This window comes from Podarcis muralis, chromosome 7 (assembly GCF_964188315.1).
Source record: "Podarcis muralis chromosome 7, rPodMur119.hap1.1, whole genome shotgun sequence".
Lineage (NCBI taxonomy): Eukaryota > Metazoa > Chordata > Lepidosauria > Squamata > Lacertidae > Podarcis > Podarcis muralis.
In genome coordinates, this window is record NC_135661.1 from 3,638,472 (window position 1) to 3,665,889 (window position 27,418).

At 45.7% G+C, this 27,418-nt stretch overlaps 1 protein-coding gene and 1 long non-coding RNA gene across 9 annotated transcripts in view; one reads left to right on the plus strand and one right to left on the minus strand.

Annotated features, from left to right (window-relative positions):
* The window catches only part of ZMAT4 (zinc finger matrin-type 4), a 185,910-nt gene that overhangs the window by 54,041 nt on the left and 104,451 nt on the right, over nt 1-27,418 (minus strand). For all 6 annotated transcript variants that reach the window (XR_003707994.2, XR_003707992.2, XR_003707993.2 and 3 more), the window contains one exon: nt 3,279-3,435. Coding sequence is in view for 2 of the 6 variants with exons in the window: in XM_028741512.2 (XP_028597345.1) it covers nt 3,279-3,435 (157 nt within the window). In the remaining 4 variants the exon portion in view is untranslated. The remainder of the gene's footprint in view (nt 1-3,278; nt 3,436-27,418) is intronic.
* Nucleotides 5,578-27,418, plus strand: part of LOC114602829 (uncharacterized) — a 42,719-nt gene continuing 20,878 nt past the window's right edge. For 2 of the 3 annotated variants that reach the window (XR_003707997.2, XR_013393528.1), the window contains exon 1: nt 5,578-5,672. This is a non-coding gene — a long non-coding RNA (uncharacterized LOC114602829). The remainder of the gene's footprint in view (nt 5,673-27,418) is intronic. The other variant, XR_003707996.2, reaches the window with a different exon arrangement.

The window sequence follows — 27,418 nt, forward strand, 5'->3', positions numbered from 1 at the left end:
CCATATTAATTTCTTCTTTCCAAAAGAAAATTTTTTTTTTAGGTTCTGAGTGTTTTGGATGGCAAGCTTCCCCTCTCCTCCAATTATTATTATTGTTCTAAAGCTGCAACCCATGAGGCAGTGAGGGTGAAAGGAAGGAACTGCCCTACTGGTGAGACCATTGCTCATTAGCAAATTGAGATCCTTGGAGCATTTGGCAGTGAAAGGATAGGGACATTTTCTTTTCCATGGCATCATTTGCTCTTCCCTTCCAATTACCCGACTTTATTCCTTAGTACTCAACTTCCCTACAAAGCAACGACCTTGTCTATTTGTCGCATAACTGTTGTTGCTATGGTAGATCTACAACGGAAGAGGAGAGGAAGGAGAAGGGAAATGCTAATTAATAAAATCATCCTACTATTTGTCTTGGATCTGAACTCTAGGTCACACATCAAGCCAAGAGCAATGCTTAAATAGCATTGTGGTAGAAACATGCTTCTGGGAGGAGCAGGGCTTAAATAACATGGTGAACCTCTTCCCCTCTGTCACACAGATAGCCTCCAGCATGTGGTGGCCTGGAGGATGGGATCTGCATGATTTCTCCCAGAGAGGGAGAGACTAATGTGAGCCAGGCTGCTGCACAATTGCGTGCACATGAATTTATTTGTTCCAATATGCTGCCTTTCAGAACATAAATCCTCACCATTAAATTCACCTGAAGCACCTCCTTGTCCATTAGGCACCACTCAGATTATTGCAATTCACCTGGAGAAGCCCTCCTAATGGACCGACACTTGTTGCTGTTATTAATTAATGAATTGAATTTGCCCTTCACCCGAGGATCACAGGGTGGTTCACAATATAAAAACATAAAAATGTGTGACAGTAACAAGCAAAAAGAATACCCCTCTCCCACATTATTATTATTATTTTCATTTTAGCAATTTTAGCCTGGTTGGCCCGCTCAACTGTGGCCGTGCCTCTGCCCTGCCTGGACGTGGGGTGGTGAGGTGTGGAAACCTCTGGCCTTTGCATGGCCAATTGTACAAAGTCACATCCTACTGAAATCAGACAATTCTGATTATTTTGCCACCTGCAGAAAACATTGTTGTTTCATCATTTTTAGAGAGTGAATTTGAATAACCTTCTGCATTTTATTATTCTATGGTATTTTAATGATTTTGTTATACCATCATAAATTATATTTGTCCTATGAGTTGGTGCATTATAACAAAGGAACATAGGAAACTGCCTTATGCAGAGTCAGACCATTGGTCCATCCCGCTCAGAACTCTTTACACAAACTGGCAGCAACTCCATTGTGTTTCAAAACAGAATCCCTCTGAGCCCCACCTGAAAATGATGGGGATTGAACCTGGGACCTTCCCATGTGAAAAGGCCACTGAGCCGCGACTCTTCTTGAAATCTGCTGCCTCTGAACAGGGAGTTTCTATAAAACCCTTGTTACTAATGCCATCTGTCCCCCACTCTGGAGTTGTCTAAGGCTATGTACACACCATACATTTACAGTAATGCACACTTAAAGCACATGACTTTCCCCCAAGAATCATGGGAACTGTAGTTTATCCCCATAGACCTACAATTCTCAACACCCTTAAAAAAACTATAGCTCCCAAGATTCTTTGGGGGAGGTAATGGGATTTAAATGTGCACAGCCTAATCTTAATTCAAAACTGTTTCAACAAGTGGCCATTGCCGCATCCCTAGATTAAAGATGCGTTCTGTGAAGAAGGAACCCTCTTTTGTCTGGCTCTTGCAGGATTCCGCCACACTGGCATAGCGTGACTGGGGCTGTGGGGTGGTCGGCCCTGGGCACATTATTCTGAGGGTGCAAAAAGGCGTAACCATGTGCCTCCATGAACAGGCAACCTATGGAGAGGGAAGCTGCACCAGGGGAAGCCTGGCTGGCTGGTGTGGAGCCGTGCTCTCCTCTCTCTCTAGGAGAAGGAGGCACCATCCCAGCCCCAAAGGCCTGGCCCTGGCGCAGCTTGCTTCCTCGCAGGGCCATAAATAAATAAATAAAACATTGCCACATCTCTGTAAATCTGCAGAAGTTTATCACCAGATAGCATAAGAGAGAAGTTGTTTCACTATGTCTTGGGCCATAAAGCTAAAAGTTTTGCTCTTCTGGGCAGACAACTCTTTGTTTACCATCTTGCTTCTGCCCTGCAGGGAACTAGGCTAGCAGCCATTGCCAAAGCTGGTAGTAGTAACCTCAGAATTTATATTTGATGGAAGCGGAAGAATTATGTACTTCCCAGTGGCTGTGCTGTGCCTAAGCCAGGCATAGGTAGGTTTAGGTGGGTTCTGTTAGTATTTGTATTGTATTTGCATTGTTGCAAATTGTTTGCATTGTTGTTGTTGTTGTTGTTGTTTTATTTGTACCACACCCATCTGACTGGGTTGCCCCAGCCACTCTGGGGGGCTTACAGAATATGCAAAAACATAACAAAACGTTAAACGTTAAAAACTTCGCTATATAGGGTTGAATTCAGATGTCTTCTAAAGGTTGTGTGGTTGTTTATCTCCTTGACCTCTGAAGGGAGGGTGTTCAACAGGGAGGGCGCCAAGAAGGCCCTCTGCCTGATTCCCTGTAGCTTCAATTCTCACTGCAGCTTCCCTGAGTGGCTGTGGGTTCTAGTACTGTGAGGGGGGGGGGAGGTTTGCAAACAATCGCTGACATTTGACTTTTCTAAATGTGAGAGTTAAGAGGGTCCGCATTACTGAAGGCACAGTGGGAGCAAGCAAATATGGCAAAATGCAAGAAACCAACCCATCTCCCTCCCGCTTTTAAAAAAGGCGGAAGAAAGACTAGATTCTCCACCAGCAGCAAAGAGCAAAATGATATTCTGTATGAGTGCTGGAAGGAGAAATAAACGTCTTTGTTGAGATGTCAATTAAAGGCAGTTCCAGAATTGGTTATACATGGCCAGAGGGTACAGCAACAGCTTCCATTTTACAAGTGTTCAGAAAATAGGGAAACAGAGACACTTTTTGAGTGGCATCTACAGGAATAAAGGGGGTCCTCGTGAGCCTGTGTGGATGGGTGTTTCTAAGATTGCCACAGCAAAGCGAGCAATGAATAGCTGCTTTCCTTCAGCTTTCTTTCTGTGCTTCTTGTCTGCTGTCCCGAATCCACAAGGCCAGTCAAAGTGCCACCCTCAGCTCTGCTTAACAGGAAACTGATGCATGGATCCAAAAAGACAGAGTATTCCACTCCTTAAAAAGAAAAGGGGGGAAAGGAAAGCCTTTATCGTCAGTGTATTTGGACCTACCTGTGGCCTTTAACGTTGGCTGCTCTCCTAGCAACAGTTTTAATCTTTTGGCATGAATTTTCCCTTGATAGTGTGACTCAGCCACAACGGCTGAAGTAAAGGACATGTTACAGAGCGTACAGCATTTGTTCTTATCCACCGAATCATTGTCGCTGCCCTGGAGGATGAGAAGGAAGAAGCAAGGATGTTATGCATGTCAAAGGTAGCAGTCGCAAGAGGGCCAGACTCAGATGCAAATTCTGGTACCACCAGATCTTGGGGCTGGATTTTGAGGACTCTGGGTCTGACGGATCCATTTCAGACATCCGCCTGAAATCATGAGGCATCTGAAAGGGGGAAGGAATAGGAGAAGTGGGCTGGGATGAAAGGCAAGTGGCTAATGTGGGACTCTCCAGATGTTGTTGGACTCCAGCTCCCATCAACATCTGGAAAGCACCAGGTTGGCTACCCCTGATATCAGGGGTATAGTGGGGGGGGGGCAGGGGGGCTGTAGCCCAGGCCGTGTTTAGGGAAGTTTTTAATGTCTGGTTTTTATTGTATTTTAAATATTTTGTTGGCTGGAGAAACCCAGCCAGATGGGAGGGGTATAAATAATAAATTATTATTATTATTATTATTATTATTATTATTATTATTAGGCACAAGCCAGGTGCCCCCCACAGGGATCCCCGCCCCACCCTGCCTGCTGCCTTGGAGCCTGGCTGAATAGCTGCCCAGCCAGCGTCAGGGGGGGAGGATTGCCTGCCAAGGGCCACGTCAGCCAGCCAGGCTTCTCCCTGCACGGATGGGCAGTGACACAGCACAGCCCCACTTGGTTCTGGTGGGCAGGGCTGAACTGGCACATGCACCCCATGGTGTTGGTGGCAAGGGCTGGCCTGGCGTGGTGGGTTCTGTTGACCCTCCATGCCCTGCTTGGGGCATGTGCCCCAGGCAACAAAAAAGGATGCAACAGTGCTGCCTGATATAAAGAACAATTACTTGTTGCATTCCTGCCAACATGGACCTAGAAGCACGGCCTTGTCAGTGAAATTACCTAGCTAGGAAGGTAAGAAGACTAGCCCTGGCCTGGCTCCAAATAAGAATGTTTGTGTTTATTAAGGGAAGTGCATTCTTGGTGAGAAATAGTTCTATAGTCCTAGCTAGCTAAGTAGCTGGAGAAACAAAGAAGCCATGCTTGCTCCTTTCTTCTCAGAAAATACATCCAAGAGTAGGAGGCAGTTGTAAAAAGGATATAAGCTAACACATTATCAGTCTAAATTTCAAAGGGCAGAGAGAGGTTAGCATACAAGTTAAAGGTACAGGGTTAGCCTGTGAATCTGGAGGCCCCTTACTCTGCTTAAGCACCACGCAGACCCTTTTCTGCACGCTGGATCACACCCAAACCTCCAACAGGAACAGCAGAGGAACTCTCTGCAAGCCACTTCAGCAGCTGAGGTTTCTCATAACAGCCCTTCATCTGCCTGCATCTAAATCAGGGCTGGCAACTCACTGGCTGAGGGGACAAATGCAGCCCTACAGGCCTCACTATGGTCTTCAGAAGGTTGCCCAAGAGGGAATGTGGCCCTTGGGTAAAAAAAAATCCCCCAACCACAATTTAAACAACCACAACAACAATTTTATTATTTATACCCTGCCCATCTGGCTGGGTTTCCACAGCCACTCTGGGCAGCTTACAATAGATGCATCCTTGTCCTGCCCAAACGTTTGATTTCAAGAGGCTCAGGAGAGGAGACAATGCTTACAAGACTCTAGCGCACAAGTGTATACTTCATCAGCATTTTCAAAAAGCATCCTCAGAAGTCAAACAGGGACAGGTAGCAGAAAACCGGGTTAAGCTGGAATAGATGGACAGCTTTGACAGTGGACTCATTTCCTGTGAGCTGCCTCTTACACCCCCCAAAGCATCCCCCAGTGTGAGTAACACTGATGCTGCAAGCTTGTATCAAACACATTATGCTAAGCTTGAGCCCAAATTTCTCAAGGACATTTTTCAAGGGGTGTGTGGCCTGAGATGTTTTTATTTTTCTCACTGTGTCCCCCTCCCCAGAAAGAGAAGACCATGCTGCAAAATTACAGCTGAATATAGTCTACCATCTAATCATAGTGGATGCTGTTCCCTGACCCAAAGAAGCAACAGCACCCCATAATGACACACAACATCCAGAGCATTGTGATGGTGTCCTGACAGCTTCTGCCCTTTGCCCTGACATTCCACCAAAAACCTGAAACAAACCTTGGGAGCGGGGGAAAAGAAATTTCTGTTCCCCCTGGAGGAATTTAAGAAATTAGTCCTCCCAGTTCCTTTGTCCACACACAGTGGTGATGAATTTCGAGAGGCCATTTATACACAACAGCTACATGGGAGAAGCAGAAGCCAGGACAACAGCAGAGTAGGTAAACCTTTGCCATCTCTCCCTGCTCTGCATTTTGGTTGCTCTCTCAGCAAGGACAGCCGAGCTGCCAGACTGGAGTTCCCATATTTCAAACAGTGAAAATCCGGACAGAAAAGTTGTTGAGTTTTTAAGGGAAATCAACCAAAATAACACTGCTGGCGTGGATTGCCATTTAAACAAAATTGCCATGTTGATGTGTCTTATTATTCTGGGCTAGGGAGGGTTGCAGGTCATTTCATTGCTAGGGTGGTACCAAAATTTTCTATTTCTCTTGGGTGGAGTATCATCATGTTTTAATATTTTATATTGACTGTTAATGTTTACATGAATTTCTCTTCTTTTCTGTGGCATAATGTTTTTATGTACCGTATTTTTCGCTCTATAGGACGCACTTTTCCCCCTTCAAAAATGAAGGGGAAATGTGTGTGCGTCCTATGGAGCGAAGAAGCCATAGCCCCGCGACCCTCTCCCGGCTGAAGAGGTGACGCGCGGCTATGGCAGGAGCCTCTATAGCCGCGCGTCACCTCTGCAACAGGGAAAGTGCGGGGGGGGGGGGGCTAAAGAAGCCCCCCCCCGCTTACCCTCTCCCAGCTGGAGAGGTGACGTGCGGGTATACCAGGAGCCTCTATAGCTGCGCGTCACCTCTCCAACCGGGAGAGTGCGCGCGGGGCTAAAGAAGCCCTCCGCGACCCTCTCCCAGCTGGAGAGGTGACGCGCGACTATGGCAGCAGCCTCTCCGCTGTGTGCCTTTCTGCTTCTCCCCAACCTGCTCTTTGGGGCTAGTGGTGGGCTTCCCCCCGCCAGCCCCAAGGAGCAGGTCGAAAGGAACCTGAAGCCTGGAGAGGAGAGGGGTCGGTGCGTGGGACCCCTCTCGCTCTCCAGGCTTCCAAGGTTGCCGCCTGAAGGCGACTGAACGCACCTTAAATGGCAACTTGTTTTAGAGGGGGAAAACAAAAGGGGAAAATTCTCCCCCTCTCTGCGCAACGCCTCCTGCCGCTTCGCTGAAGGGGCGCTGGGCAGAGAGGGGGAGAATTTTTTTTTCTTGTTTCCCCCCCCCCTCTAAAACAAGGTGCATCCTATTGTCCGGTGTGTCCTATGGTGCGAAAAATACGGTATATGTTTTCCAATGCAAGTCACTTGGAGACTTGTAAGTAAAAAATAACTAATATGCTTAAATAGTAATAGTAATAATGCTTTAAATTGTGCTTTAAATTGAGCTTAAACAGATGACCAATGGAGATGGCATAAGATCAGAAACGACTGCTCCAATCTTTAGGCCCAGATAATAGTCTGTTGACAGGAGTACGCCAGCAGTAAATCGCACTGTACACGTTGGAGTTAACCCTTTATTAACAAGAACAGGATCTGCACAGATTTGGCAGAGTGTCAGGCCTAATGAGCGCAGGAACTCATCCCCACTAGGTCTTGCTGCATGGATCAGTTACCAAGACGAAAGGTCCTCACCTCCCCACAGCTGTCTTTGTCTCCTCTTCTTCTGGTTTCCCCCCAAGCAATCAAAGACTGTGCCTGTGTGCCTCCTGTCTTTGCTCCTTTTACTTCATGCCTCTTCTGGTTCTGGGAGACCAGCAGAGATGGGAGATCGTTGCAGTAGCAACCCCTGCTTCAGCTTCACCCTCCGATTCTGGACTTCTCCCTGCCACACACTCTCCCAGCTCACTGAGCCCTGTTACCCCTTCAGTGACACCTCCTCTTCCCAGTCTTTTCCCTCTGACCACTCATCATTGTCCCACCACCGCTCCCCATGCTCTGAGCCTTCTTCCCTTGGCAGTTCCCCAGCTGGTTCCTCCCACCATTCCCCTGCATCCAACCAGTCCATGACATCTGGACTCCATATTTTGGATCACTTGATGTTTCTGGAATGCCTTTGAAAGACCGTGGATCCAGTCTACCATTATTTAATGGACATGTTTTGAGAGGTGAGCTGCATGCCATATTGAGGCCCTTTATGCTGGGCACCTCTTATTTAGTTATTCTGCCATCTTTCTCTCACTCCATAAACACAAGCACAGCTTCCATCAGTAACAGCCATGACAGTTAGACCACCTGCAAATAGAACCTGTCATAAATTAGAAGATGCTTCCAGCCACATTAAAAATTAAAACTCTAGGAGATTAGTTTGTTTTTAAAAAGATCACAAAAATTAGCAGCCTTCCAGCCAAAAATACATACCCATGCTGGGCTTCCACTGCATGCAAGCTCAGTGTTCTGGATGACAAATGCAGCAAGGAAGCCCGATTTGTATGTAATGAATATTCACCAAGCCCTATCAGATTTGTGAAATGGTAAGCCTGAACTTTAGGAACATAAGAGAAAGTGAAATGCTGTGATGTGCCCAAATTGGACAACAAACCTATAAACTAAGGGCATTTGCAGATGACGTAGTTCTTTTTGTGGTAAACCCTTTGGTTAATGTGATAAAGCTATTTGAAATGATAAAGCAATTTGGCGATTTAGCTGGTTTTTATACTAATAGGGATAAAACTAAAATGTTGGTGAAAACTATGGATCAGCATATGAGAAAAGTTCTGCAAGAGGACTTGGGGTAAAGGAGGAAAAAAAGGTGAAATATTTAGGTATATGTATAACAAATAAAAATGCAGTGTTATATTAAAATAATTATGCAAAAGTGTGGAACAGCATGAAATTAGATTTGCTAAGATGAGAAAGAAGGAAGTTTTCATTGTTGGGAAGAACATCGGCTATAAAAATGAATGCGCTCCCTAAGATGTCTTTCCTATTCCAGACAATACCAGTAATAAGTAATATGAACTGCTTCAAACAATGGCCAAAAGAACTATCTAAATTTATCTGGCAGGGGAAAAATCCAGGAATAAATTTAAAACTTTAACGTATGCTAAAGAAAAAGAAGGGTTTTCACTGCCAGACCTAAAATTATACTCTGAAGCAGCCCATTTGAGTTGGATGAGGGAATGGATGGTATTGAAAAACACGAGGTTACTTGATGTAGAAGGTTATGGGTGGCATGCATATTTATGGTAGGAGAAAGTCAAGATCCACAGAGAATTTTTAAATCATGTTATAAGAAGAAGTTTGTATAGCGTGTGGATCCAATATAAAAAATTTCTTGAAGGAAAACACCATTGCGGTTATTTCCAACAAAGGCATGTGCTCAAAATAAATTGACTATGGAAGCAGAATGGGGTACATAGAGAGAGAGGTTGAGAGAGGTTTTCTGGAGATGGTTGTGAATTGAAAACACAGGAAGAAATTCAGGAATGGGTGACGGGATGGCTTTAATACCACCAAGTAAATGAATTATTTAAGAAAGATAGGACATATGGTTTAATAGACCAAATATCTGAATTTGAATTAAGAGTGCCAGAAGGCAAAGAAAAACTGATTCTGAAAATGTATAAAACGTTATTAGAATGAGAAACAAAATATGAACTGATTAAGCCCGCAATTATACATTGGGCTAAAGATCTGGGACATAATATTGATATGGTGGCATGGGAAAAGTTGTGGAAATTAGATATGAAATATACTGCCTGTATAATGTATAAGAAAAATGATTTGAAAATTATATACAGGTGGGTCCTTAATACCTAATAAACTGGCCAAGATGTGTAAGATTGTTTCAAGTAAATGCTGGAAATGCAAACAGTCTGAAGGGACATTTTTTCACATGTGGTGGACTTGTAAAAAAGTGGCAGGCTTTTGGGAAATGATACATAATGAATTGAAGAAATGTTTAAAATAGACATTAGCAAAAAGCTAACTGATTATTTTGGGAATAATCAGTGCTTTTTTCGGGGGGGACATGGGGGGGACGTGTACCCCTAAACATTTGGAGGAGCAGCAGTAGTAGTGGGGGATTTGAGTAGCTTACACGCCCTGCAGAAAGAGGATGAGGTATCCTCTTTGTGGGTGAGTTCCTTTTTTTCCTTAGCGCATCGTATTTAGTTGGGGATCCTGGCTGGCCTTTGGGAGTGGGGGCGGGGGCGCATTGGCACCGAGCGGAGTGACTGAGGGAATGCTGCCAGTGGCGTCCTCTCTCTCCGCCCCCATGCACCACTTTCTCCTGGGCGCGCATGCGCCTAAGGCTGAATGGAAGCAGCCTGGAGGCAGGGCTCAGCGGCTCATGGGGAGCGTCTCTGAGGTGGGAGATGTTGAGCAGAGGCGTGAGGGATGCGTGGCAGTGCCTGTGTGCATGCAACTTAAGAGAGCGACCTGCTGTCTCTCCCCTCTCCCCCCACCGCCCCTCACAGAGTCCCTGGCACAGCTTGGTGCTACTACAGCTGCTGCTGCTGCTGCTGTTTGGATGAAGGTGGCTTCTTCTGAACGCTGAGCCACTGAGGGACGGCAGTCTCCCGCCCTCTTTTTTTAGTGGGATGCTGAGCTAAAGGCAGTGTTTTTCCCCACATACTGTATTTATTTTCCCCAATTTGAACTATAAAATGGTGATTTTCTTGAGTCAAAATGAGAGAACCCCCCAAACATTTTTTAAGAAAAAAAAAAAAGCACTGGGAATAATAGTGACACAGGTCCCAAAAAGTTGCTTAAATTGTTTGTGTATGCCACCACCGCAGCCAGAAATCTCTAGGCACAGAAATGGAAAGAAGAAGTTCCAACAAAAGAGGAGTGGGATTTGAAATTATTGGACTATATGGAAATGGCAAAATTGACAGCAAAAATAAGAGAACTTTTTTGAATTAACTGAGGAAAATATTAGTCAAATGAAATTGCAGGCAGGACTTGAAATATAAAAGGAATGAGAATGATAAATGAATGTAATGTAGGATACATGTTTTAGCTAAATATTACATTTGTGGGTGTAGATGAATGATTTGAATAGAAACATCATGGAAGTAAGGGTGGGAAGTCAAAATTTTAAGGGAATATTGTACTGAAATTGAATTGGATTTGTTAAATTGTTTGAAAACTAGTAAAAATTTGTGGGGGGAAAGCCTGAACTGTAAAAATGTACATACTACTGAGGGAAATGGAAAGACACCCCCAGCACAAGACAAGTGGTGACTCTGAGGTGCCATTAGCGTTTATCTTCTGTATCACTGCATGCAGCACTGTTTCTGTTCCACAGCAGTTCATCTTCCACCCAAAACTATGCAAAAATGCTAGGATTTTTGAAGTGTAAAAATACCTCACTTTTACTGCCACATTCTGCACAATGGGTGGAATATCTCTTAGAGACTCTGCTCAAGTTGTTGCTATTGCTATTGTTAGTAATATCAATATTAATATTTCTCATCATTTTTTACAAAATACCTCAAAGAAGCAACTTACAAAATATTCAAGTACTGAAAAACTTAACAAACTTCAAAATTCATAACACAGAATAAACCATAAGAATAATAAAAAGTATTCACCCGTCAGCAAGAATAAAAAGACCAATCCTATTCCACTAAAAGGTGAACTACCAAAACAGGCTGGAATAAAGTTATATTTGCAGCACGGCAGCTTCAGTAACAAGTGAGTTCGACAACATATGGCTGAGGAGTTCACAGCATTTGCCCCTTACCATCATTGCACATTAGGACTGGTCCAAGTTATTTTGCTCCCTGAAGCAACAGGTGAGATGGTGCCCTCCCTTTCTACATAGAAGAGCCAAATTAGGCTGTGTAGGCAGTAGAGGGAATGCTCACCCCTTTCCCCCTTGCCCAGCACCTGCCACCTAAGGCGGTTTTCTCACCCTGCCTAATGATAGGGCCTGCCTTGCTGCCAGGGGTACTCTCATCCTCTCCCAAATTTGGGCCTTCTGACATTGCTTCCGTAGTGCAGGAAGGAGCTGCACAGAAGCAGCAGGCATTCTCAAAGGTCATGCCAGGAGGGGTCTTTGGTTGGGGGACACTTACAGTCCCAGCAGTAAGAGCAAAACCAACAATTTCCATTAATCTATCCAAGTCTAGTAAGAAACTTCCTTTTTGATTACTGTGACTGTATGAAATCCTTCCCTCCCTAATTTCCAAGCCAAATTAATTAACGTTCCATTTATAATCATTAGTTCTCATACACGCAAGCTTCTTTAACCTAAATTACTCTTCCACCCCTACTGTGTTACTTCCTCTGATGTATCGGCTATAAAATAAATCACTCCCTCCTCTCTCCAGAGCTAAATAGGCAAACTCTCTGCTCTTATGCATTTTCAGAAGTGTTCACACATCAGCTGTGAAATTCCAGCAATAATCTGCCTGCTTCTTATGCGTAACTGGGTTGCCTTAAGTTTTCACTGAGGCTATGCCCTACAGAGGCTGTGAATTTCAAGTGCACATCTGGTATGTTTTTATTAGCCTCACAACAATTTTCTTGTAGTACCTTTATGAGGACATAATAGGGCTGGCAACAGATTGCCAAGCCAATAGCTATGAGCCACAGGGCTCAATCACATGTCACAGCTGATGAACAGCCATAGCCAAGAGTCAGCTGATCGCTCCCTTTAACAACAAACACAGGTGGTGAGTGTTGACAGGATTAAAGCCAGAAATGGAAGCAAGAGGGAGAGAACACTGAAAAAGTCAAGGGGGGGGGGAATCTCTACCCGCAACCCCCAGCCCAGGGAGGACTGAGGATGTCATGGAATGCTAACTGAAGAAAGAAAGGGGGGGGGGGGAGAGAGACTGACTGTAGAGCCAAACAGGTACCTACTGGACATATCTGCAGGAAGCTGACTTATACTGAGTCAGACCCCTGGTTCATCCAGACCAGTGTGGTCTCCACCGACTGGTAGTGGGTTTCTAGGATATTTGACCAGGAGTCTCTCTCAGCCCCTCCTGGAGATGTCAGGGATTGAACCTGGGTCCTTCTGCATACAAAGCAGGTGCTGCACTACTGAGCTACAGTCCCCTCCACCCTGGTTAGGATGGAGGATACACTAGGTTGCTTTGTTACAGTGTCTGCTTCTATTATATCACTGACAATCTAGTGGAATGCTCAACATCACTAGGACAGATGGTGTGAGGTTCAATCTCCCTACATGGGAGCTATCCTCAGGGTGCCACAGCCTTGGTACACCATGAAAGGGCAACGGACCTGAAAGACTGCCAGCCCCTGTATAAACCTGAAAGATGACTTAGACCACCTGGGGAAATTCTACTTATGGTACCGCACCCCAAAGAATATCATGGGGCAGGGACCTGAGAATGGGCATTTTCCACGATTGCCACTGTATCACAAAACACCCTTCCCTCTGCCATATGTGTTGATCATTGCTTGCTTCAGATGCCTTAGTATCGTTTTGCTCAGGCTTTTCCTGACCCACAAGATTGGACCCTGTCTTCATTTGCCTGAATTCTAAGTTTTTGTTTTCATATATTTTTGCACTACTGTTCTCCTGGCTTTTGTTGTACATTGCTTTGAGGGGTTTTTTGTGTGTTTTTTTTTACATGTTTTAGAAATGCTTTTAAATAATATAATATAATATATTTGTGGACAACCCTGGAGGTGACAAATCTGTTTCTTCCTTCTTGTTGCTGTGACCAGTATTTGATGCAAAGGATCCTTCTCTTGAGGCGAATGCCGCCGGTGGCTGGTCTGAGTTGCAGAGCACCAACTTTCTTCCATTTTCAGACCCCTGTAGCAGTGGCAAGATTTGCTTTTGAAGCTTGAGCCAATTTCCTACTTTCTCCTAGTGTGATGAATAAGTAAGATTGTATTGCTATGGTGACTCCCCCTCCCAGTTGTTATTCCAATTTTTGTTTTCTGCTTTTACCTATGGTTGAAACAATAAAGACTGACTGACTGACTGACTGGTGTGAAGGCTTGATGTTGTTCCATCTCAAGTCCCAGGGGTCACTTCTAATGCAGCTCTACATTAGAGTCAGTCAGCAGTAGACTTGTTCATCTGGAGAAATGTTTTGTGCCAGCGGAAGTTGGCTTCCCAAAATAATTCATGAGAGGCTTGCTGGTAACTTTGCTGCAGAATGGATTGCACAATCTGTTGCGTTACGAGTTGCTGCTAATGCAACTGTTGCACTGGATTCCTCTGTTGTGCAACACTGAAACTCACCCCTCCATTAGTGAAAGTGCTCTTGTGCTAGTAGAGCAAAAACATTAGTTACAGTCTCCAGATTGTGGCCCCTTTTTATATTCTTCCACAGAACTGAATGGGAACTATGAAGAGCTAACCCACCACACTCTGCATAGACCTTCACTTTATAGCCCCAGAAATCAAACATTGCTGGCAAAGGATGCTTTAAACCCTCCTTCCCCAAGGCCTGTATACAGATGAAAATCATGCCTCCCCTGTACACATGTCTTTTATTTAAAAAATTAAATGCCTGATGTGCTTCCAAGTGACACATCTAGAATTATATCTAGTTTTGGACTTCACTTATATGCTTTCCTAAGTTGTTACCAAAAGAAACTTCCCTATCCCCAGCTAAAAATGGTTCCCCATCCCGGATCTAGAAGAAGCTGCAGCTGGGGCACTAGCCTAAACTAATGAAAGACTGCTGCAAACTGTAAAGTGGATGTATCAAACTATGGAAAATGCATAAATAAATAATAAAAATAAAGACTGTTGCATGGATTGCTGAAGCAACATATGTGATGCTCCTTTGATAAATATTCTATATAACAAGCTGCATATTATCAATAACCAGGCAAGTTATATTATAAAGTCTTTTTTTCACCTTGAAAACCCAGGGACTAGAAAATTAGAAAATGTTTTAAACTGGATTTTATCATATTCTTGATTTTATCATACAGAGTATTTTGACTACTGAAGGTGTATCTATCAACATGCATCCTAGTCCTCTCATGCATGTTTATGCAGAAATAAGTTCTGGCTTCTTCCTCCCAAGAAAACATGTCCATGGCAAGGCAGCTCTAACGTCAGGCTGTCTCTGCACTTGTTTACAGTGTCCACCACAAACCGATCTGATGTTTCATGGGAAGTGGCAGCAAGTCCTTCATTAATGGCACAAAATGCCTGTGCTGAGAGTCCAGCAGCTTCAGAGCTATTTTTAGTGGTGAAGTTGCTACTGGGTTTAATTAGCTTGCCTGACAGAAATATTTCCTGCTATTGATGTACCAGGAGAATTTATTAATAAGAGCTGCTAAAGGTTCCCTTGTGTGTGAAAACATTTTTTAATCTTCTTGTTTTCATTACTGTTTAAGTGCCAACAATCATATCACATTCTTTACCATAAAAACATGTCTGAAATGGACATCTTTGTGGGTCTACAGCCCTTTCGCACAGAAGAGCGGGGAGAAGGCCACAGGGCATGCGTGCACACAGAAGGTTCCCGGCTCATTCTCCAGGCAGGGCTGCAAATGCCCCTGGTCTGGAGCCCTGGAAAGCTGCTGGCAGCCTGAATGGACAACACGGAGCTAGATGGACCAATGGTCTGAATCCGCATGAGGCAGCTTGCTATGTTCCTATGGCCAGGGTGCCCCACATGCCACTGCAATCAGGGTTGTATCCAAGCTTCTCGGCCAGAGCTCTCGTGCTGGCAGACAGATGGATTCTAATTTTGTGCAACAGAAACTTGTGCAACAGATTGCACAGACTATTGTGCCCTGAAGTTATCAGCAGCTTGCTTATGCATTCTTTTGAGCAACTATGTTCCACTTGTGCAAAACATTTCACCAGCACAACTACTATATCGCTGAGTAACTTTAACTTAGTGCTCCACTGGATATAACCCATACAGCCCAAACCGCCTAAGGAGGTGGACTTGGGAGTATCTCCTCCCAAGCGAAATGCACAAGACTGCTCTATCTTGGAGCTGTAGACATGACAGCGCCAGCTTGGGATCACAGAAAACTCCATTTGGGAGAGCTTCCCACTTTGGATATGTTTGCTGATTCTGACCGGCAGGGATTCCAGCCCTTCTGCCAGCCTGTGCATTTGGTGGGTGGAAAGGGGAGCTCCAGGCCAGCAGAGACCTTGGTGTCACTCCAGAGCTGGAAGCCAGAGAGAGGCCAAAGGAGGCTGGCTGGGCTGTGGAAAGGGAAACCTGCAACCCATCGGCACACACCATTATCTAGTGATAAAACACATATTGAAACACATATTTAAATGCAAATGTTTCTACTTAACAAAATAGATTAATATGGAAATAGGACCACTCCTTTTCTTCTCACAGTGGTCAATTCTGCTGGGGTCCTCATGCTGTGATTTAAGGACAGGGAGCTGTGTTTAGACGAAGCACTCTGGCAAGGGGACAATAATTTTCTGACCCCTCAGACTGACTTGAGAAACGTTTTTCCTCCAACCATTATTATTTTTTTTGCAAGAACCTCAGAAAACTGCATACATTGGGGTGATGGGAGTTGTAGTTACATTAGGGACAGAGGGCTGAGAAAGGTTGCACCAATTTGATACTCATGAAGGACACACTGCAGAAGATGACAGTGGTGTTGGTGCCACCCCCAACGCCTCCTGCAGCAGCCTTGCTACTCCTGCTAAGGCCACAATGGGTGGAGAGCAGTTTCTCTCAATTTCCCCTTTTCCCAATCTTAAATTCATCTCACCACATTGCCATACCATTTTGAGATTTGTTTACCTTGTGAGAATTCATAAGCATGTTAGTTTGACTCTCTCCCTCCTATACAAATCTTTATTTGCAATTTTTCCTACACATAATATTCATTTGTTTGCAAGGTAATTTCCCCTAATATAGTGCATTTGTGCGTGTTATTTTGCCAATATATAGTTGCACGCCACCCCAATCTCTGAACTATGTGAGATTCCAGGGGTTCCAGGTGCTTCCCTAGGGATCATGTTTCCTTTGGGGAATGAGGCACTGTGGAGACTGGGGTGTCTTTATGATATATGGTTTATCTACACATATACCGAGCCCTATTCAACTTATATATAAATGACATGGTCAAATACCTAACATCCCCGGAGTTTCATGCCCCCAAATTGGCCGAAAAATCAATTTCAGCGCTCCTCTATGCGGACGACGCGGTTCTCTTATCACGAACTAAAGTAGGCCTCAAAAGGCTACTAAGAGAATTCTCAGCCTACTGCAAGAGAGATCAACTGGTGGTTAATCACCAAAAAACCAAAGTCATGGTCTTCGCTAGGAGACACAGACAGCACAGATGTGAGATGGACAATCAGCCAATAGAACAGGTCAAAATTTTCAAATACCTCGGAGTAGTCTTCCAGTCAACAGGGGCCTGGGAGGCCCATCATAAATATGCTAGGGAAAAGGCATCTCAAAGCGCCAAAATACTGTCTCGCTTTTACTTTACGAAGGGGAGCAGACATATCCCAGCAGCTCTGGAGGTCTTTCAAGCAAAACCCTTGGCGCAATTACTCTACAGGGCCCAAATCTGGACGGGAAATCATTGCCGCACACTTGAAACGGTCCAGTCTAAATTTCTAAGACAGATTCTAGCCGTTCCACCATGCGTACCAAATGCGGCCCTACGGCTGGAGACTGGCCTCCTCTCTGTCGAAACCCGTACCTGGCTAAGAACATTCAACTATTGGCTCCGCTTAAACTTAAACACATCTGGACTACTACCTCTAGTAGCACGAGATGCTCATAGAAGTCGGTGGTCCAAAGTAGTGCATCAAAAACTACTTACATGTGGCCTCCAAGCACAGCATCTCCTGAAAATGGGTCTACCCAAGGCAAAAACCATTATTGACCAGCGCATGAAGGATATTGAGCAACAGAATAATCTGGCCTATATTAAGAAATTTAGTGCTTGGTACGCTTATCTGCCCCCCTCCCACTTTGATTTTCGGGCACCCTATTTGTCTACCTTAACCATTCCAAAACTTAGGCGGGCCTTTACACTGGCCAGACTAAATATGTTACCCTCAGCTGTTCTTGAAGGTAGATATCAAAAAATTTCATTTGAGAACCGGCTCTGCCCCTGTGGAGCTGGTTACGTGGAGACTGTATCACGCGTTCTCTTGTCCTGTTCCCTGTATAAAGATCTCAGGGATGAGACCATCATGCCGCTACTATCTGCCATCCCGGGCCGCTCTTGTGAAGCTAAGTTGTTCTCACTCCTAGCCGACCAGAGCAGCTCGACAACAGAGAAGGTTGCCAGGTTTGTCGAGAGAGCAATGAGACTGAGAGCTGCTGTCTGAATGACATCAGTGTCGTCACCTGGATTCCTCGCCTAGGATCTTATTCTTATTATTATCATTACCTCTGCCAAGTTTTAAGTACTGAGATTATTTTATGATAACTATTTCCGTAATGTATTTTTGTTTCTGTCTGTCCTTCGATGCAATGGCCTGTTGGCTATGCAAATAAAGTCTATTCTAATAATAATTCTACACATATATACAACCTGAGTCTGTGATGGGTATGGGTGTGTGTGTGTGTGTGTGTGTGACAACATCAGCACCCCCATTTGGTATTTGACCATGTTTCTCCTATAGCCACAGCCTTGGATTCAAACAAATCCAACATTGCTCTCAAACATTGTTCTGGCTCTCTTTCCAGTTGCTACTTTACATATAGGTCACATCACTCCCAAACTCTCTATGCTAAACACTGGCTTTATCTCTTGGGGGGGGGTACCCATTTGCCTCTTGCACCAAGACCCTTAATCCCCCATCAGCTCAGGAGGGAGCTAGCTTGGCTATTTCCCAGAATTAAAAGGCTTGATTAGCTTTTAACACTAGCTGAATCCAGGGGATACTTTCTTTCAAAGCCAGGGCCTAACCTGGGAGAGAGGGGTTTACATGACAAAAGAGGTTAATGGCCCATCTGTGAGGAATCTTGGGCCTGGGCAGAAAGCAGTTGTCAGGGGGATGTGGTGTGTGAGAGAGGTGACAGAAAATGAGTCTTTTTAGCAAGGTGCTCTGGGGCAAAGAAGTGGGGGAGAACAAAGACCCAAGGGGCAGGCTGCCTGAAGACTGGCTGGGAGAGATGCCTCGGACTCCAGGGCTTCACCTCTGTGGGGAACAAACCCCTCTTGAAATGACCATACTGTAAGATCTGGACTCCCTCCATGCAGAATGAAGGTGTAAATAGGTGAATAAACCATAGTTCTTAAAGCTACAACAGTGTCTGCCGTGTCTTCAATTCTCCAAAGGAGCACAGACCCTGGCTGAGGGCCAAGACCCCTGGAATCCCCTGTGGGGCACAACAGGGATTGTGGTGGCTGGTAACAAAACACACCTTGCTTGACTGGAGAACTGCACTGCAAAATTTGAAGAGTGCAAATTTTGAAGGATAGCTTGTGTTTTGGTTCACATGTTGTTTTGGAAAGTATACATTACTTCCCCCTTTAAATGCAAACTGGATAGAATTTCTTCCCCGATGCTGGTGTGGGAGGGTGCAGACTGGCTGCAGGTAGAGGAGATCTGAGGGCACTTTGGCAGTGATTTCCTATAACCTGAAGCTGATGCTGCTATTCTGTTACCAGCTGAACCTGAACACATAGGCTTCCTTTTTTCTTCCTGGATAATTCCAGTTCAAGCCCACCTGAAGTTTGGGTTTCTGAGAGTTGCAAACCTGGTTTATTATGCAGTCAATTTGTCTCTCACCTGGGAGAAAGGGACTGAAAAGGAACTCTCCCCACATAAAGCATGTTTACTGCTCATCAAAATCTAGTAGGGAAAAAGACGATGTTCTAAACTACAGGGGCCATAAATGCTCATTAGCAGAGAGCCTTGTTTTTCATGCCCTGTTTTTATTTCTTCTTCTTCCCTTCCTCTTCTTCTTTTTACATCAAACTCTACTCTGCTCTAAGACCCCAGGGAATGATTTCAAAGTCATTTCAAAGTTGAAGTGCAATGAGAAATGCTCTGGATTAACGGATCGACATCCACTGTAACTCTCAAAAGAGCCACCCACGAAGGTCTTGTTTGAAAATCTGATTTAAAGGATGTTTGTGCTCTGGGATTCTCTCTCCCTCCCCCCCCCCCTCTCTCTCTCACACACAGACATGCTCGAGATGTGTTTGTTCTGAGCACCAGTGTCATTGGTTCTCTTCAACCTACTTTCAGAGAGATATGTGATTTAAAAATAAAAAATAAAAATCCTCCTGACAAATCAGATGCATCTTATTTCAAAATCCAGACTGTTTCTTTTCTCCTCTCTTACTGTCAACTCATTCTTCGTCCTTGTTCAGATGTTATGTTGAAGATTATGGCAAGTGCCTCACAGGAATGCTTAAAAACAACCTTATCCCTAGCAAAGAGTGCATTCTTTGCATATTCCTCTTCTGTATTTTAGGTGATGCTTTACTATTCAGAAGGGGTGGGGGAGGATTTCCCCCCCTCCAATTTTTGCAACAGTCTGACTCCCAAACTTGCTTGAGAATTGGAACTCAACTCCCAGTTCTCTGGAGTTTGCAGTGGATTTTCAGTGCACAAAAAGTACAGAGTCCTATTTTACTGGTGAATGCACTGGAAATCATTGAATAGGATGATTTTTCCGTAAAAGGGGTGGATTTTACATAAATGTGTGCACAAAATGTGTATAATGGGATGGAATGGGACAGAGTGAGTTGGGATGGATCTATGGCTCATCCCAGCAAGGTCAAAACAGGATGGAATTGAGTCCTCAGCCCCTGCTCCTTCCCTCCTTTTGCAGCGTGGTGCATTTTGTCATTAGCTGCTTTGTGGTTTTATGATTTCAGTTGGACTTTTAAAATGTGTGATACTTTTGTAGCCTGCCCTTGAGGCATTAGGTGAAGTAATATAATAATAATAATAATATAATAATAATTTATTATTTATACCCCGCCCATCTGGCTGAGTTTCCCAAGTCACTCTGGGCGGCTCCCAATCAAGTATTAAAAACAATACAGCGTTAAATATTAAAAACTTCCCTGAACAGGGCTGCCTTCAGATGTCTTTTAAAAATAGGAAAGCTACTTATTTCCTTCACATCTGAAGGGAGGGTGTTCCACAGGGTGGGCGCCACTACCGAGAAGGCCCTCTGTCTGGTTCCCTGTAACGTTACTTCTCGCAATGAGGGAACCACCATAAGGCTCTCGGCGCTGGATCTCAGTGTCCGGACAGAACGATGGGGGTGGAGACGCTCCTTCAGGTATACAGGACCGAGGCTGTTTAGGGCTTTAAAGGTCAGCACCAACCCTTTGAATTGTGCTCAGAAATGTACTAGGAGCCAATGCAGATCTCTCAGATTTCTGCAGATCTCTCAGTGTTATGTGGTCCCGGCGGCCAGTCCCAGTCACCAGTCTAGCTGCCGCATTCTGGATTAATTGCAGTTTCCAGGTCACCTTCAAAGGTAGCCTCACGTAGAGCGTGTTGCAGTAGTCCAAGCGGGAGATAACTAGAGCATGCACCACTCTGGTGAGACAGTCCGCGGGCAGGTAGGGTCTTACCAGGTGGAGCTGGTAGACAGTTGCCCTGGACACAGAATTAACCTGCGCCTCCATGGACAGCTGTGAGTCCAAAATGACTCCCAGTTACCCCATTCAGGACCAGGGAATCCCCCACATCTGCCCGCCCCCTGTCCCACAAAAACAGTACTTCTGTCTTGTCAGGATTCAACCTCAATCTGTTAGCCACCATCCATCCTCCAACCGCCTCCAGGCACTCACACAGGACCTTCACCGCCTTCACTGGTTCTGATTTAAAGGAGAGGTAGAGCTGGGTGTCATCTGCATACTGATGAACACCCAGCCCAAACCCCTGATGATCTCTCCCAGCGGCTTCAAATAGATATTAAAAAGCATGGGGGAGAGGACGGAACCCTGGGGCACCCCACAAGTGAGAGCCCAGGAGAAAGGAGCGGAACCACCGTATAACAGTGCCTCCAGCTCCCAGCCCCTTTAGACAGTCCAGAAGGATGCAATGGTCGATGGTGTCAAAGGCCACTGAGAGATCCAGCAGAACTAGGAAACAGCTCTCACCTTTGTCCCTAGCCCGCCGGAGATCATTAACCAGCGCGACCAAGGCAATTTCAGTCCCATGGTGAGGCCTGAATCCCAATTGGAAGGATCCAAATGGTCCGCATCCTTCAGGTGTGCTTGGAGTTGTTCGGCAACCACCCGCTCAATCACCTTGCCCAAGAATGGTAAATTTGAGACAGGGCGATAGTTGGCCAAACTGGCTGGGTCTAAAGATGTTTTTTTAAGAAGCGGTTTAATGACCGCCTTTTTCTGCGGGTCTGGGAAGGCTCCCTCACAGAGAGAAGCATTCACCACCCCGCAGAGCCCATCGCCCAGCTCTTCCCGGCTTGCTTTTATCAGCCAGGATGGGCAAGGATCAAGGAGACAGGTGGTCGGTTTCACTTGTCCAAGCAGCCTGTCCACATCCTCGGAGGTAACAGATTGGAATTGATCCCATGCAACAGGACTAGACAGAACTCTAGCACTCTCCCGCCCCGGCCCTGCTCCCACGGTGGAGTCTACCTCCTTCTGAATCTGAGTGACTTTATCTGCATAAAACTTTGCAAAAGCATTGCAGGAGATCTTGGGGTCTCTACCAGGCCCCGGTGGTGCAGGTGGTTCCGATAGATTGTGAACCACCTGAAAAAGTCTCTTGCTGCTGTTTTCTGCATGTGCAATGGAGGCAGCGAAGAAGGCCCTCTTTGCCATCGCCATTGCCACTTGGTAGGCTTGACGTTGAGCTCTAGCCCATGTCCGGTCTGATTCAGAGTGAGTTTTCTGCCACCGGTGCTCTAGCCGTCTCAACAATTGTTTCATCACCCTCAGCTCCAGGGAAAACCACGGGGCTGTCCGGGCTCCATGCAATCGGAGAGGGCGCTTCGGAGCCAGACAGTCAATAGCCCTGGTTAATTCCGCATTCCAGCGGGCCACCAGAGAATCAGCTGGGAGGCATCAACTTGGGATAAAACAACCCCTACCACTCTCTGGGAACCAGTTGGATCCATAAAGTAGTGGGGGCAGACCATCCGAATCGGTCCCACCTCCCTGCAGAGGGGAAGGGTCGCGGAGGAGTCCAGTTGCACCAGGAAGTGATCTGACCATGGCACTTCTTTTATTTCACTTTTAGTTAGTGTCAGATCACCAACATCCGTAGAGGCAAACACCAGGTCCAAGGCATGTCCACGGCTATGGGTAGGGCCAGACTTATTCAGGGACAGCCCCATGGAGGCCATGCTTTCCACAAAGTCCCGAGCGGCCCCTTGTAAGGTCGTGTTGGCATGGATGTTAAAATCCCCTAGGACAACCAAGCTAGGTGTCTCCAGGAGAACATCCGCCACGACCTGAAGCAGCTCGGGCAGGGAACCCTTGGTGCAGCGGGGAGTTTGGTACACCAATAGGAATCCTGTACTGCCCCTATTGCCCAACTTCCAGAACATGTACTCAGAAAACTGGGTCTTCCCAATAGGACGCCTGGTGCAAACTAATGACTTCCTAAAAATCACTGCAACCCCCCCTCCCCGCCCACATGACCTGGGTTGCTGTGCGTAAGAGAAACCTGGTGGGCAAGCAGTGGCAAGGACAGGCCCATCTGCTTCATCCAACCAAGTCTCTGTCACACATGCCAGGTCAAGTCCTCCATCCACAATCAGGTCGTGGATGGCAGTGGTTTTCTTCATCATTGACCTGGCATTGCACAGCAACACTTTCGGGTCATGTGGGTTTCCCTTGCTGATTCCAGTATCCGTCTGATCAGGACCAGACCTGGAGGCAGGGATAGTCCTCAAACAACAACTAAACCTGCCTCCTTGGTAATGACACGGTCTGGTCTTAGCGTAACTCCTCCTCCTGCCCGTGATCACTGAGATTGGGTGTCCCAATACATTCCCCCCTGTGGAACCTGCCCCAGCCATTCTATTGGCTGAGACCCACTCCCAGGCAGCCCTGACCCGTCCCCTAAAAAAGCAAAATACAAAATATATAATAACTTAACAAAAAAGAAAGAATAAAAACAAAGCAAAAACAATTATACTAAAATTAAACAACTCCCCACACTGACTAATTATTTATCCCACCCCTAGCAAAAATAATAAAATAATATATTATACAAAAAAACCACCATTTAAGGTGTAGCAAATTAAAAACACTTAAAACATTTAAAACCATTTTTGTCACTTGCTGCAAGGAGCTGCTCAGGCCTCTTAAGCTGTGGCGGTGAGTGCAGGGCCCGCCCCCTAGGACCGATGGAGTTGGCAGGAGAGGGAGCGGTCCTCCCAGCACTCACGAGAGGATGTGTAAACAGATAAATCCGTAAGAACATAGGAAGAGCCTGCTGAATCAGGCCAATGGCCCACCTAGTGAGGCAACCTGTTCTCACAGGGGCCAGCCAGGTGCCCCAAAGGGGAGCCCACAAGCAGCTCCCACGGAAGGCAGTGATGGCCACCAACCTGAATGTCTTTAAAAGAGGACTGGAATGATTCCTGGAGATCCATCTATGCTCCTGGCCACAATGGCTCTGCTGTGTCTCCATGGTCAGAGCTGGAAATCACCATGGGGGGGGGGGCATGCTCTTGAGCTTGGGTCCGTCTTGTGGGTTTCACCAGTGTAAGACCAGGATGCCGGACTAGGTGGGCCCTTGGCCTGATCCAGCAAGCTCTTCTTATGTTTGGTTGGGAGGTGGGTGTTGGAGATGGCTGTCTCTGTCTCCTCAGCTGATCAAAACAAACACTCAGCCTGGCAGCTGAGGGGGCATTCTTGAGGTGTTCTCACCCCCCCCCCCCGAGCTCTTTGCCCCTCTGCAGTGGTGTCAGAGTCATTTGAACATAATGGCCTCTGCCCCCTTCTTCACCTGTGACACCACACTGCTTACTTTACTGCACCCTTTGTGTCCTCAGCAAAAGGATTTACAACAGCATCAGGATCACATTATCCCAGAAGAAGTTAGCTTTCTGCTCTAATTTCTCTGTATTGTTAGGGACAGCTGCAAACAAGAACTCTAGTTCCATAAAGCATAAAAATGTATAGCTGCCCTGGTGGGGAATCCTGAGGCATGAATACTCTGCACTGATTAAGAAAACTGCCTTGCCTGGAAACTGCGCTCTGTGAATTTTCACTTCATCTCCCCCACACCCCAATCCTGTTTGGTGATATTGTCTCCCCTGATGGCCATTTCCATCCCCTCCAACCACTGCTTCCTTATCCTTCTTGGATTAACCATAGGGATGATGCCAGACAACCAGAGATAACATTGTGCATATCTCTATGCTCTGTGATCAGTTTGGCTACAGTATGAGATCACCAATATGGTCTGATGCTCCTGGCTAAGTGTCACAGATAAGTAGGAAAAGCAAGCCTTTCCCACGCAAAGAAAGTTGTGAAGGTCCTCAGGGAATCTCAGCAACCAGACTGGCTTCAGCCATGGCTGCCCTTTTCAGAAGACCCTGATCCCAGAGACTGGTGGGACAAGGAACAGTTGCTATAAACCTAGGAGGAATGAGGGCAAATAGTCCAGTGTCAGGGACTGGCTGGATACTGATGAATGGGCATCAGGAGAAAGGGGGTTGGAGACTGACTTGGAAGAAGGGATCAGTGAACTGGAGGAACCTGTAGCAGCCAGGAGACGAGAGTGAGAGGCAGGAGAAGCTGCAGGATTGGAGAGTGAAGAGCAGGGGCAGGAGCGTGTAGAGAGAGGTCAGGGCTTCCCCATGTCCTCCTCCTGCCCCCACCTTTCCTGCCCCCACTGTCTCCCAGGACCAGGTGAGGACAGAAGAAGGTCACATGCAGGCAAAGTCTTCACCTGCTTGCGTGAAGCGTCTAGGTTGGGGATGGGGCCCCTTTGCTATAGCAGCTGTTTCATCAGGTGCACACCTGGGAGTAGCTGAGAGATGTACTTTTGACAAGGGAACTTTTTCCTCCCTCTGGGCATCCCATGCCTGACTGTGCCATGAAAACCAGAGGCAGCAGTTCATGGGGGGGGGGGGAGGCTGGTGTGCTGGAGAAGGAAAGAGAGGAGCAGATATGTGTCACCTCCCCCCCCCCATCAACATGTCACCTCTTGGCTCCATTCATGCTTCTTCCCCAGCCTTCAGGGAGGTTCTGGGGGTTCTGATAAGAAGGTGGAGCTGCTGCTTGTGGTTCCACCAGCCTGGCGGTGGAACACCTCCTTAAAGCCTGGACACACATGTAGAATGGCCATTGCCCCTGGGCATCATGGGAATTATGTAGTTTCCAGTGCTTTCCAACTTACTCACCAGAAGTGGGAGGCAACGGACAGTAATTTTTCGGGCTTCCTGGAATTAATTGATACTCCCTGAGCACATCTACCACGGCAAGCAGCACTCAAGCTGCCCATGTCCCCTCCTTTTGCAAGCAAGGCGAATCTGCCAATGTTGATCTCTCTCTGTTTCTCATATTTCTAATCTTTAGTTATCCACATTTCCACATCAGTTTACATTTTTAAAAAAGTCATCATGAAAATTCTTTAGCATTTAAACTAATATACACATTTTTGTATGCAATTTTGCCTGATGTACACATTTGGCAAAGTAATTTCCCCGAATATACTGTTCTTTTCACCAATAGGGATTTTAATGCGTGTTTTTCCCTAGTATATGCATTTTTGTACACAATATTTGATTGGAGAACTCAGTTGAAAAACTATGGATTTAAGATTGATGTTTTGGTTTGCACATTGTTTTGGGACTTGAAAATAGATAAGTTGACCTTTAAGCGCAAACTGAATTGAATTTACCCCCCCCTTTTTTTTTTGCAAAGAAAACTTTGGGAACCAGCAAAGAGGTGGTGGTGCAGGCCTTCAACACTGTAAATCGTAATGCCCTGTGGACTGTCCTTCTGAAAATTGGCTGCCCAGATAAATCTGTGAACATCCTTCTGCTCCTCCATGATAATATGACAGCAACAATCACAGATAACAATGGCTCTCAAAGTGAACCATTCACAGTGGGATCAGGTGTTAAACAGGGTTGTGTTACCACTCCAACTCTATTTATTATTTTTATTGCCATGATTCTACAATTTGTTGAATGGAAACTCCCCACTGGAGTAGAAATCATATATCGAACAGATGGAAAGCTCTTTAATCTGAGTAGGCTAAAAGCAAAGAGTAAGGTTACCATAACTTCCATCATGGAGCTTCAGTATGCTGATGACAACATCAGTTGGGCAGTTTCAATATCCCTCTTAAAAACTGATTTTGAATAACCTCTAGGTGAGATAGGTTGACAAAAGTACCCCAAATTGAGATGGCATAAGCAATTGTCGGGATCACCTTGGCCTTGAAGACTTTCAACGCCGATGGGATATGAAGGGCCCCATCGGTGAAGAAGAATCGCAAGATCGCCAAGGAGATAGCTTTGGCTCTATTTGTAACATAGGCTACATGGGCCTTCCATCTAGGGTTATGTTGTAACCAAACTCCCAAGTATTGGAATCTATAGACTTGTTCGATGACTCTCCCATCATAGTGTGTGCACACTATGAGGATGACCTCCAAACCATCCTAAATATATTTGCTGAAGCTTATGAAAAGTTTGGCGTATCGCTCAACATCCAAAAAACCAAAGTGCTGCATCAATAAGCACAAAACAACCCCTCTGCAACACCACAAATCCAACTCAATGGTGTAATGTTGGAAAATGTTGATCACTTCTCCTACCTGGGCAGTTATCTTTCCACAAGGGTCAACACTGATGCCGAAATCCAGCATTGCCTGAGCTGTGTGAGTACAGCTTTCTCCTGATTGAAGTGCAGAGTGTTTGAGGACCGGGACATTCACAGGGAAACCAAAACGCTTGTTTACAAAGCTATTGTACTACCAACCTTACTGTATGCTTGTGAAACATGGACCACTTATAAACGCCATCTCCAACTCCTCGAAAGATTCCCTCAATGGTGTCCCCAAAATTTTTACACATCACTTAGGAAGACAGACAAACTAATGCCAGT